Below are 13,980 nucleotides of genomic sequence, written 5' to 3'. Positions count from 1 at the left end.
TCATCACATGACGCCATCTCCGCCATCCATAATCATGGCGAACATTAAAATCGCCCTCCTTAATAGAGGCCGCCTTATGTGCTTCTACATGCATGATTGTTGTGGCAGGAGAAGCATGTCCCTTCCTCTCCTTACTCCTCTCCCTCTCTATATAAATCCCTTTTCACTCAGTCCCTTCTTTCCATCATTTTCCTTTTCCACTTTACCGTATCTACACACTCAAGCCCAACCAACTTCTACAAACGCAAGGTGATTCTTCTTTTAAATAAAATATTTTAGGAAAAAAAAAACATCTCTCTCTCTCTCTCAAACTCTCTCTATCAGACATGCTATATATCTTTGTAACTAGTATTGATAAAAGAATGAGATTTTAGAGTTGGGTGTATGTTTGAGTGAGTTGTAGGTCTTGTGGGGTCGTTCTTTATTATCCTTGTTGCACCAAGGTGGAAAAACAGGAGGTTATTACTTGGATTGGTTTTCTTTCAAGGGTTTTGGCCTGTTTGAACCTTTTTCCAATGTATTAGTTTATTTGACATTGATGTGTTTGGTTTTGAATGAACTTGGGCCTTTTGCTTTTGTTTCTTATTGTTGGTCATTTGTATCTGTTTAAGTTGGTGTCTCTGTCTTTGCTCTAGTAGGCAAGGTCATTTCGTTCACATTTTTTTCCAAGTTCTGGAAATTCTCCTCTCTTTTTTGCCACTATTCATTTTGGCCTCTCTCTCTCTCAGTTATCCAAGCATCAATCTAGCTAGAACAGCATGGACTTTCTTTTTCTTTAAGAGATTTGGATTTATTGGTCTAATTGTAATTTGTTATTTTAGGATAAAAGAATATATATATCTATGAGATGTTCATATTGGGACGTGTATGTGATGACAGAGTACTTGAGAGACATGGAAAAGCTGAACTCAGAGCTGTACTTGCAAAACTGTTACATGATACAAGAGAATGAGAGGCTAAGGAAGAAGGCCCAGCTTCTCAATCAAGAGAACCAGGCGCTCTTATCCGAGCTCAAACAGAAGCTGTCCAAACCAGACACTAATCCTAATCCTGATCTCAACATCGGCACTGCTTCGAACCCAAAACCAGCTAAATCTAGTGAGAAGCCGTAATGCAGCCGTAGAGGTTTTGGTGGGGCCCTTTTTTTTGTTTTAAGCATCGGTGATTTGTCTTTTTGGGATCTTTTTTTTTTTTTTTTTTTTGGTTGTGAAGAATGGTGGGAATCAGTGTATCAGATTGAGTTACATATGTGAAAGTAGAATGAAAGAATATCCTTTGCGTTCACACTACTTGGCCAAACTCTATAATTGTCTTCTTCTTCTTCTTCTTTTTTTTTTTTTCTTTTTTCTTTTGGAGATGATAATGGCAGATGGGCATCTCCACGCGCCAATACAAACGCAGATGCATGTGGGATCCGGCCCGTTCAGGGCATGATCCACGTGGCCGGCTCCCTATTAGGCAACCAATCGTCTCTATGAGATCCGTGTGATGCTTCCCTAATGAGTTGGCTTGCCCGAGTTGGATAGGAAACGTACTGCGCTCCTCCATTTCGGTACTTAGTGCATTTTAGTATTGGAGCGCAGATTTGGTAGATCCCGGACTGTGAAGCCCACCGTGATGTATGTACCTAACGTTTATGCCGTACATCTCATTTGAGGGCATGATCCCAGGAAATGAAGCAGATCCGAATCTTGGGTGGACCACACACAGGAAAGATGGGTAATTGAATACCCATCGTTAAAAACTTCTCCAGGGCCACTGGAATGTTTATTTTCCATCCAACCACTTCAATAAGGTCATAAACATCTCTGGATGGACCACACAAATATAAGCTTGATCCAAAACCTTTGTAGTCCACAGGAAGTTTATAATGGTCACTCACTACTGTCTCCTATGGTGTGGCCCACCTGAGATTTGGATCATCCCTTAGCATGAATTGTCAAAACGGATGAACAGGGTGGATGCAAGGCACATATATTACGATGGGTCCCACGGCCATGGATACTTGCAGGCGATGGCATCGAACCCTGGAGCAATGCTTCAGATAGTTTCAGTATATCACCACAGAGCCAAATTGCTGATTTGATCGAACGGCTAGGATCATTCAAATGATAAAAACTGTCCAATTTTCATGGTACTGATCAGATGTTCTGGTTCAAAATGGCCAGTGTGATTTTTGCTTCATGGTGTGCCAATGGGGATAATAGGGAAATGAATGGGCAACGTAGATTGCTGATTGGTTGTCCAACTAGTAATTTGAAATCTTCCCAGGGGACATTGGAAAAATGAACTTGGTATAATAACAAACCATATATGAACTATAAAAAGAGAATGTATAATATCAACGTTATTTTTAAAGAGATTTGGAAAAGGTCCGTTACTTGAATTTAATAATCAACCTTGAGCTTCTTGTCAATACTAGAAAATGTTTGGTAAAACGCCTTGAAATGCTTGTAAGCGGTATCCACATCTTCCTTTCCACACATCTCCCTCACACTGCAATTGAGGAGAAAAAACACATACATGAGGTTTCTCCGTCAGCTTAACAGAATGCAATGGCGAAAAAAGAAAAAGCCCGTCATTGGTTAGGCCAATGTAGATTATCGCATGCAATATTTTGAGAGCTTATGTACAAGCCACACGTGTAGCATTGTGGGACCTATCGACTGTCTGCCCCAAAAATGTTGTCCCATTGGATTATTTTGAGAAAATGACGAAAATCTAATGCATGTGAAAAGTGCGCTAGGGCGAAAACTGGACCAATCAACTCATCATGTAAGTCAGACAAGATAGAATGATCCAGATCGTCCAGCTCCATTGATCTTGATTGTGCATCTCAACTAATGCATGTACGAGGGATCTTTACGATGTATCTCCCATGTTCCATAAACTTGACGAATTGGCAGGAAAGAAAGCAATGAATGGGAAAGTACACATACAATACTGTATGTTTACATTTCTCAGTGATTTTAGCTGTACACGTTTGGGGTTGGGGGGCGCTGAAAAATGACATTCCACTTTTGAGCATCATCTCCCAATATAATCCACACACACACACATATATACAAGTGGTAGACTGAGTGAACAATGCCTCGTTTCAACACTGAGGTCTTGGCATCGATCCCTAGTGGGGGTGGCTAACAGTGACTGTGAGGGTGTACTAACAAGGTAACAAATATATATATATAGAGAGAGAGAGAGAGAGAGAGAGAGAGAGAGAGAGATGCTCACACACTAGTTGGACACTGCATTTTGGTCCAACTAGTTAGGCATTTAATGTTGAGACAGAGGGCGTTTGCTTCACCTTAGCTTTTTCAGAGGTCTCTTGAAAATGATCCCGGCGACCATCATGTATGTCAACCCATGTTAGACCTAAGAACCAAAAATCAACTCTATCCATGGTTCAAGTGGACCGCACAATTGGAAATAGTGTGTGAAAAAAGCTTATCTTCCAAAATAATTCATTTGATGAGGTACACTTAAATCAAATATGGCCCTAATTTTTGAGTTCTACGTCTAACCTTTGGTGTGGCATCTAATGGTTGGAGTTGATTTAATTTACTCATGATTGTGAGTATTATAAAAATCAGAGGTTGACATCTCTCCCTCCACTGTTCTATTGGTGTAGGCTGGATGTCACATGCACATCACGATGGACCTAATAAAAATAAGGTTATACATTCCTCTTCAGCAGTTAAGTTTCTTCGGCTCCATTACAACAAAAAAAAAAAAAAAGGAAGTGCTTATTATAATTTTTGGAAGAAAAAATAAGAAAAAAAAAAATGCAACACAGTTCGTCCCTGATCATGCAGCCCACATTGATGTAGGTATTGTGTATATCCCCACGGCCCATTGGTTTTTTTTTTTTTTGCTCATTTTAGAACATTAATCTAAAAATGAAGCAGTTATAAATCTCAAGTGGTACACACCATAGGAAATAGTGGATATTCAACTCTTACCATTAAAAATTTCCTAAGGCTCACCGTAATTTTTTACTTGCCAACCAACTTATTGATAAGTTCACAAGACCTTGATGAAATAAATTAAAAATAAAAAACAAATTTCAGCTTGATTCAAAACTTTTGGCCCACAAAAAGTTTTTAATAGCTAATCACTATAGTTTCTATGGTGTGGTCCACCTGAGAATTTTATCTACTTCATTTTTTGAATGATGTCCTATCATGAGCTGAAAATATGGATGTAGAGCATGGATATACAATGCGTATATCAAGGTAGGCCCTAAGGTTAGGGATGCACAGTACTACTTAAGGACGGGCTGCACCTAATCCACTCCCACATTTTTTGAAACACGCACCTTTTCTTTCGAAAATCTAAAGAAATTTAACAAAGGAAGAAAAAGCCTACCTTGATTTTTGATATGACCCACCGAGTCATATATATATATATATAAGATATATAAGATCTACTCCGACCATCAGATGTGCAATCTCATTGTGGGTGTAGAGCCGAAATATAGGGCAGACTTGTACTTCAAGTGAGCCACACCAATAGAACATTTGAGGAAGAGACGTCCACCTTTGATTTTTACGGGACCCCAATCATAAATATGTAAAATCCACTCCAACCATTAGATGTGATAGAAAATTCTAGGCGTGGGACTGAAAAATACGATCCACACGTGATTCAAGTGGGCCTCATCAAATGAATCATTATGGAGGGTGAGCTATTTCAGCACACTGTTTCCAACTGTGTTGTCCACCTGAACCACCAATGGGGTTGATTTTCAGTCCATAAGTCTAACATCGAGTGACACATATGATGATCGGGTGTATCTTACATTAACACCACAAAAGGGCCACCCAAGCCATTAACCATTTTGAAAGACCGGTTTGAAGGTAACGTGAAACAGAGTTCTATCTCCGTCTCAACATTAATTAGCATTAATTAATCGAGACGGTCCAACTAGTTGTGTGTGAGCATTTCTCATATATATATATATATATATATATATAGAGAGAGAGAGAGAGAGAGAGAGAGAGAGAGAGATGCTCTCCTACGCACCTTTCCACACGTGTCATGGGTGTCAAATCGAACTGTCCATAAGATGCGGAATCCCATGAAACCTTAGGGGGTGAATTTTCACCCTGATCTAAGATTCTGGTGGGCCATGGTAAGGAGAAACTCAAATCAAGGGAAGAAACTGTTTGCATTTTTATGGCCCACCAAAGTTTTGGTTCAAAGTAAAAATTAGTACCAGGGGTTTCATGAGGTTCTACTTCATGTGGACCGTTCAGATTTTTGAGAATCATCAAATATGATGAGTTCTCAAAAAAGTTCGTTGGTAGTCTTCGCACGTGCGCGTTCCGCTATATATATATATATATATAGCGCGTGCGGGAGGGGTAGACTCATATTCAGAATGTTGTTGTGGCTCATGCTCCTTACATGTGGAACTGTAGCAGTGATGTACAGATGTCGAGACCACCCAAATTTTGATGCTGCTGTGGATGAAGCATTCTTCAGAATCATGTTGATAAACCAATCCTAACCATCAATTAATGGCTGTCAAATGGATCGTCAGGAAAGAATCGGATTTCTAATATTATCTTCTGACCGCGACTTTTAGGTAATGCTCCATCCAAAGCTGGATCAGTAATTTGGACAGTCTCGATTAACCAAGTAGGACACATGCCGGATCATCTTTCAATGGTGCAAGAAAGTGAGATGAAATAATGTTTGAAAATTTGATTGGGCGATGGGGATATAATGCATACATCATTGCGGGGCCCACAGTTTTCATAATGAAATAATGTTGGGTGTTGCTGCAGGGATTCTATCCTTTCCAAGCGGACTTGCGAGAATTAATTATGCTTTTACGATGCAAACATGGGTAATTATATCAAAACAAACAAGCCCTTAGAATAATATCGTCCATCCATTCTTACATCCTTTTATTGGGAGGTTAGCACAATCCAATTATTATGATTTTTACAAGGCAGCATATGAATAGCGGACCAGAACTACTGGACTGTGCAAGATATATGACGCTGATGCTGAGATTCCAAATGCAATTAGGTGAATGGGAAAGTTAAAATCAAGGCAGCATATGAATAGCGGACCAGAACTATTGGACTGTGCAAGATATATAACGCTGATGTCTGAGATTCCAAATGCAATTAGGTGCATGGAAAAGTTACCATACAGTATCAAAATAGCTAGCACTATAAATAAAGTCACGGATTGACTTGATTTTTGAGACCTAGGCCCACGATGGAATGGTGCATCTGACTAATGGGGTAGATGTTCGAAAAGCATCACGGTGGGGCCCACACAGCTCGACCTCATGGGACGGACTCGTAAGGTCGAACGCATAGTACCTTTTCTCTTGGCCGGATTGATGAAATGAAAGGGCCCTTTACTAGGTGTAGAATCTAAGCATTTCCTGATGGCAGAAATATCCTATCAATGCTCACGTCACCGATTGAGAATGAAAAAGTCAATGTTTATTAAAAGCCAAGCTGTGAGAGGGCGAGAGATTCAAAGAGAAATGACATCTTCTCTCCACAGACTGCAGAATGGTTTGACTATCTATGACTACCATATATTCTGACTTGCAGTCTTATCACCAGATTCACCTCGCGGAATGTAGGATAATGAGAGGGGAGTTATTTGATACTCCGGCTGCTTATGACGCTTCGTACACAGGCACTTAGAAATGGTACAGTTGGCATAAATTAACTCAAATTAAAAGGGATAAATTCTGAAATTCATTGTTGTCAGGTTGCAGTCTAAAACTTATACTTGTTGCATAACCTTAACCTCTGATTCATAATCACTTGTTTGTTGAAATAAGACCATTGGATAATTTTCATTTTTAACCATCCAATAAATGTCCACAGATCTGATAGCAAGATAATCAATCGAGTCTAAATTTTGATTTATATTACATCTAAACTTGTATGCCTAAATAAGACGGTTAATCTTAACTACTTGTATGTATGCAAATTTCAAAGTAATTTAAATGTCTACATATCAATCATCAAGCTGCCAGAGTATCAAAGTTTTTCATGTCATTAAAAGGGGATGATACTCCATAAGTGGGCCATTCCATGATCATGATGTAGACCATAGGGCGGGCTCACTGAGGTATATATTAACAATATACAGCACCATGCTCATGTTTTCAGCTTAGACGACTATAAACCATTGGTTTCTGTTGGGTCCCAACCAACGTGAATACACCCGTTACCCCCAAAATCTCCATAAAGGACAATGCACATCTTTCTTTCCTGCAAATAGATGCATAAGAAAGATACAGCAACAGTCCATGTTCAACTCAAGGAAAGGCCCAAGATTAGCAGCTACGACTGAGGAGATATCTTGGCCGTGGTCCATTCACACCAATGCTCTGAATCAGAGGCGCTTCCTTTGTCTTCATTGAAAATCACAGGCCCATTTGCCCACCCCCAGGTTAGAGGCCTAACAGACCATGCAATGTTGTCAAAAGCAATCGCATATCCATCAGTATATGGCATATGTATGTAATGGTCGCGTATACCATATGTGATATATGCGATCGCAAATGCTTCAACAGTCAGAAATTTGACCATTGGAGCATAATTTTTGTTTTTTGGTGCTTTTGCCTGTAAAAAGCACTCTTCCCTTGTCCATTTGCTTTATTTATCTTCCCTTACACTCTCATACACTCTTGCTTTCATTTTAAATTATTCTAATGCCCTTCAATCCCATACTTAGAAGACAATTCAAGACAATTCTCTCCATTTACTCTCTCTCTCTCTCTCTCTCTCTCTCTCTCTAATCCATTTACTTTCTCTATCTCTATTCTCCAATACTCTTTTATTTTCTTATTCACTCTCTCTCTTCCTTTCTCTCTTCTCTAATCTATTATCAAATCTCAACTATCAACTCTCATATTCTTATCTCATCTCTCTTTCTTTCTTTCCTTAGCATCTATTTCTAATATCTTTATCTCTACTTTAAGTTCCAACTTGTATGATTTATTTCTTTCATTAGCATTCTCAAGACTCAAGACACTCAACAAGTCAACTCAAGAGTAAGTGACACACACTCAAGAGCCAAGCCACCCAATATTCAACATTATTTTATTTTATTGCAATTTGTAAATTATAATTGTATAAGTGTACTGCGTATTTGTGTTTCTTTAGTTACTAACTACTAGTTAGTGTATCATTCATTCATTATTAGTTTCTTGTTTCTACTTTCTACTTTCTTGTTTCTAGTTCTACTCATTTATTTTACCAAGCATCGACATTGAAGACATTTACATCAAGAGTCAAGATTCAAGACTAAAGACTCAAGACTTCAAGAGGGGTTCAACTTTCAAGATTTTCAAGTGCAAGAGATGAGTCAAGACTTCATTTCTAGATATTTTAATATTGTAACTCACTACCACAATCATCTCTCTCTCTCTCTCTCTCTCTCTCTCTACATTAGTATAATAGCATTTAATATTTAGAATTTAGTAATTAGTATTTACTATTTAGTAACTAATTTGATATTTAGTAGTTAGTAGTTACTACTTACTACTTGCTAGTTAGTTAGTAGTCAGTATTTAACAGTATTTTAAATAGTGGTAGCGTGATGCATAGCACTCAGCCCTCTATAGCGTGTAGCGTATAGCTTAAGCTACATGATACTTCTATTTTTTAATTTAAAAATAAGACATATAATAAGAAATGAAAAAAAAAAAAAGGAAAAAAATATATATATAAATGCCTAAAAGATGATTCATTTTATCAATTATAAGCATGTTCAAAAAAGTTATTAGTTATCATTTATCAAAAGTCAATCCACTTATATAAGCCAAATCAAATAATTATCACATCAACAACTTTCTAAGCAAACCACTTTAATTAATAATGTCTACTTGAAACCACAAGTCACAATTATGAAAAGAAATAAAAATCCCATAGAAGTATAATATAAGTGTCACATTCCTCAACATTAGAAACAAAGAAAGCGTGAAAAATAATAATAATAATAATAATAAAATAGTAAAAAAACACATTATAGTTTACACTACGGACGCTACACACTACGTAGCGCTACAGCTACACTACACTACGTAGTGTATGTTACGGGCGCTATTTGAAACATTGTTATTTAACTACTAGCTAGTATATATTTTATTTGATTGTTTCATACTTTCATTGTTTGTCTAATACACACTTACTCATACACTAATACATTACAGTCCCTACTCACTACCTACTATATAGTGTCATCATATCTTCTTCTCAATCTTCTACTTTGAAAGCAAAGTCAAATGACCCGGGTTGGAAGTACGGGCACTATCAAAATACCGATGAAAAGTTCTAGGTAATGTGTGATATATGCAGATTCATAAGTTTTGGTAGTATTGGTTGACATAAACAATACCTTATGCACTAAGTATCCCGTATCGGTATCGGTTGGCGTAACGGTGCCCACCGATATCGATACGGATATGGGGGTGTATTCACAATGCAGGGATGTAACGGCCCGTAACGGTGCAATTTTTATTTTTTTTTTGCTAAAAAAAATTGAAAAAATATGGATTAAATCCAAATATTCTAAGCATTCCAAATATGCATTCATTTATAAATTGGAACATGTTTATGGTGGTGTGACGGTTCACTCTTTGGTGAGAAGTTGAATCTGATGAATTTATGAACCAGACAACCTGGTATTAGCTATAGATATTTTACATTTAATTATCTAACTATATAATATCAATATGAATTAATTAGAATGAATCTAATACCAAAATATCTCATATTTGTAGGTATTGGTGTATTACATACCTTGTAACTTGTGTACATTTTATTTCAACATACAATTTAAGGACTTTTGTGTCCAATTATATAATTCATATATCTAACAAGTTAATATAATTTTTCCCAATAAATCTTAAGAAAAAAATTTGAAATTATATTCAAGTAAATAGTGTTGTCGATTTAGAGCTGATTTGGTGGACCATTTGATGCCCCAAATCAACGTTAAATTCATGCAATCTGCTAGCACTTATCTCACTAATGGATTGGTGGATATTTATTGAACAGTGATGAATGAAAAATATCAAATGATCCTATTTCAGAAAAACAAGTGTTTGCAAATTAAGGTGAAAATCATTTAAATAATTTAATTTTGGAATTGTGACATGGCATCAATAGTGTCATAATTTAATTTATTAATTTTGAGTTAATGTATGCCTCATGGACAATTTTTATGGCCATGTAAATAGGGCCCACCATGATGTATGTATTGTATATCAATGACATCCATCCGTTTTATCAAATCATTTTAAGGCATGATCTAAAAATGAGGTAGATCCATATCTAAGGTGGACCACTAATGGGTGAGGCCTTGAAATTGAGGTCCACCTTATTGTATTTGTATATCCTTGTCGTCAATCTATTTTGCCAGCTCACTTTAAAGCATGATCCAAAAAAACAGGCAGATTTAAACCTTAGGTGGACCGTTAGTGAATGACGCTCTGAACATAGACCCACCTTGAATTTTTGATGCATTTGTTGTATATCCATGTTGTCCATCCATTTTGCCAACTCATTTTAGGGCATGGTCCAAAAAATCAGGCAAATCCAAATCTTTGGTGGACCACACAGTAGTGATTGAATTCCAACAATTAAAACTTTTATTATTATTATTATTATTATTAATTTTTATTTTTATTTTTTTTAAAGCTGCGACTTTTGTTTTCCTTGATCTAAGTCCATGCAACCTTATCAGTAGTTTCGATGCTAAATAAACATTACAGTGGGCCTTAATAAGTTTTTAACAGTGGGCATTCAATCTTATTGCGCAGTCCACTTGAGATCTGGATCTGCATCATTTTAGGGACCATGCCTTGAAATGATCAGGAAAAACTGATGGGTAGCATGGATACATAATACAACACATAAATCAAGGTGGGCCGCATGCACTAAAACAATGCAAGTGCACAGTGGGTAGTGGGTATTCAATCCTATTGTGCGGTCCACTTGGGATCTAGATCTGCTTCATTTTAGGGACCATGCCTTGAAATGATCAGGAAAAACTATTGGGTGGCATGGATATATAATACAACACATAAATCAAGGTGGGCCACATGCACTAAAACACTGCAAGTGCACAGTGGGCATTCAATCCTATTATGTGATCCACTTGAGATCTCGATCTGCTTCATTTTAGGGACAATACCTTGAAATGATCAAGAAAAACTGATGGGTGGCATGGATATATAATACAATACATAAATCAAGGTGGGCCGCATGCACTGAAATAGTGCAAGTGCACTAAGCGTTGTGCGCCGGAGACCAACAGCCATGCGCCCATTCATTTTTTTCCAAACCAAGAGAGAGGGAGAGAGAAATGACTGGGAAAAAGAAACAATGAGAGGGAAAGAAAGGGAAAATGAGAGAGAGGAAGAAAACAAGAGGGAAAGAAAGAAAACGAGAGCTGCAGCTGCAGCAAGGCCGTAGCCGCAACCCGAGAAGAAGGAGAAGAAGATGAAGAAGAAGAAAACGAGAGTGTCAATCGAGAAGAAGAAGAAGAAGAAGGAAAGAAAGGAAAAAAAGGTTTTTTTTTTTTTTTCCTATTTTCTTTTAGGCCTGTAACAACCGTTACGTATCGCGTAACGACCTGGGCTATTACTGTTACGTATCGACCGATACGGCCAATTCGGGATACCTTGTTGCGCACGCATTGGGAACAAAAACAAGAGTATGTCCCAATATTGCTCTAGAGATCCATAAGAAAATCATGGAGTACATGGACAAACATGCTCGAAAAAGACATGACAACAACAACTATTCAAGAAGAATTTATGGAGAAAAACTTACGAGGATATCAATATAGTACATTTATATGAATCTACATTGCCTGCATTCACAAGGCGATTTAGACCGGTCGCCAAAAGAGCCTGTGGGCATAGGCTTATGGATATATGATGTAGACTACATCCGGAAGATGCGGTTGACCAAGGGTAAGGGCAAAGGACTTGTCCAAACTACTTTAGAAAACCGATATAAGGATGATAGAAAAACCACGATTCAGTACATTGCAAAGTGGTTGTATTAAGCTAGTGTAACTTTTAACACAGTGAAGATAGAGAATTTCAAAGTAATGGTTGATGTTATAGGTCAATTTGAACTTGGCTTGAAACCTCATTCCTATCATGAAGAGAAAAAGAGTTAATAAAATATAAGGTGGAGTTTAGTAGAAACTTTATATCCGAATACAAAGAAAGTTGGAAAATCCATGGTTGTTTGTTAATGGCCGATTTATGAATTAATAGATCCGGTCAGACATCAATAAAATTTCTTGTAAATTATCCAACTAAGATAATGTTTTTAAAGTCTGTGAATGCATAGGCCCATTCCCACACGATCAATTATTTATTCAGATTGTTAGGTAGTGTAGTTGAAGGGGTAGGAGAGAAATATGTTGTCTAAGTAATCACGGACAATGTAGCTAATTATACAATTGTTAATTGCCTTTTTCTAGAGAAGAGGCGACGTTTCTTTTGGACACCATATGCAGCATATCGTGTTGATTTAATGTTAGAAGATGTAGGTAGATTGTATCTTAAGGTAATTACTAGGGCTAGGAAAATCACGGTTTTATATACAAGCATGCCCTTCTTCTCCATCAAATGTGAAGTCACATTGGGTGTAATTTGCTTCGTCGAGTCATGACCTAATTTGCAACATTTTCGTAACACTGCAAAAGTTAAATTCAAAGAAAGTTGAACTTAGGACATTTGTAATGTCAGCCAATTGGAATAATGGACCATAGTCAAAAAAGGCCGAAGGAAAGTTAGTCCAACAAACTATTCTTTCCTAATCATTTTGGAATGTAGTGGTAAAGGCCTTAAAATTATCAGAACATTTACTAAGTGTGTTACGATTGGTGGACAGTGATGAAAAGCCACCCATGGGCTATATCTACGATATGATGGAAAGGACAAGAGACAAAATTACTAAACACTTCGACTGTAAAGAATGAGATTAATAGCCCATCATAAATACTATAAATGCTAGATGAGGCAGCCAAATGTCATCCTCATTGCATTTGGTTACCTACATCCTTAATTCGACCGTATTCTTTGTGTCCATTGATCGGACCACGGCATTAGCGATGCATATGGTCGGTTCTTGATGCTTTAGAAAGAATGGTTCCAGAAAAAGAAGATCATGATAGAATTTCCTAGGAGCTGAACTTCTACATGAAAAATGTAGAGATTTGGTCAAGAGAGATTGTTATTAGGCATAAAAGTATGAAATTACCAAATATGTAATTCTACGAATTTTATAACTTATAATATAAGAAGTCTAAGTGATAAAGTGTTTAACTTAAACTTATTTGCACAGCTAATTGGTGGTCTATGTATGGAGTTGACCTGACTAGGAGTGATTCAGCACTACAAAAGTTGGCCATGAGATTTCTTGGCCTCCCGTGTTCTTCGAGCGGTTAAGAGTACATTTAGAATACATTTGAGTTGGTAAGTTTTACAACTTGAAGTTCTATAATTCATTTTCAGTTTCAAATTTCAATGATAAATTGCTAATTGAAATTTCTAAATGTTATGTAGATTCACATGAAAAAAGAAGAAGAAAGAAATCGTCTCGAACAAAAGAAACTCAATGACTTAGTCTTCGTCCAGTATAACTAGAATTTGTGGGAAAGATTCCAGGCTAAGCAAAAAAAGAAAAAAGAAAAGAAGAAGCCTAGATTCTATGATCCTATCGGCCTAGATGATTTCGAGGCAGAGAGTGATGGGTTGCGGAGACGGAGGATCTAGTCTTTGCCGACGAGTCCTTTACATGGACCCAAGTTGAAAACGCAACTCATGAATTGACACACAATAAAGCTTCTCAACAGCGGAAAAGGGAGGCAAGTAGTAACAACATGAAGCCTACTAGCAGTCAAGGAGAAGAAGATATTAAAATTGAATAAGTATAAGAAAAAGATGCTCGATCATTAGATGTGAATGGGCAA

General features: G+C 37.2%; 1 protein-coding gene across 6 annotated transcripts in view; it reads right to left on the bottom strand.

Annotated features, from left to right (window-relative positions):
• Positions 1–2,201: 2,201 nt before the first annotated feature.
• Positions 2,202–13,980, bottom strand: part of LOC131251031 (probable aspartyl aminopeptidase) — a 119,446-nt gene continuing 107,667 nt past the window's right edge. For 3 of the 6 annotated variants that reach the window (XR_009173568.1, XM_058251527.1, XM_058251504.1), the window contains one exon: positions 2,202–2,496. Coding sequence is in view for 5 of the 6 variants with exons in the window: in XM_058251504.1 (XP_058107487.1) it covers positions 2,388–2,496 (109 nt within the window). In the remaining variant the exon portion in view is untranslated. Of the gene's footprint in view, positions 2,497–7,055; positions 7,441–13,980 lie in introns of those variants that run through there. The other 3 variants (XM_058251535.1, XM_058251517.1, XM_058251498.1) reach the window with 3 other exon arrangements.

The sequence above is a fragment of the Magnolia sinica genome, chromosome 1 (assembly GCF_029962835.1).
Source record: "Magnolia sinica isolate HGM2019 chromosome 1, MsV1, whole genome shotgun sequence".
NCBI lineage: Eukaryota > Viridiplantae > Streptophyta > Magnoliopsida > Magnoliales > Magnoliaceae > Magnolia > Magnolia sinica.
Note: the sequence above shows the minus strand (reverse complement) of the source record. Positions and strands in the feature narration are given on the sequence as shown.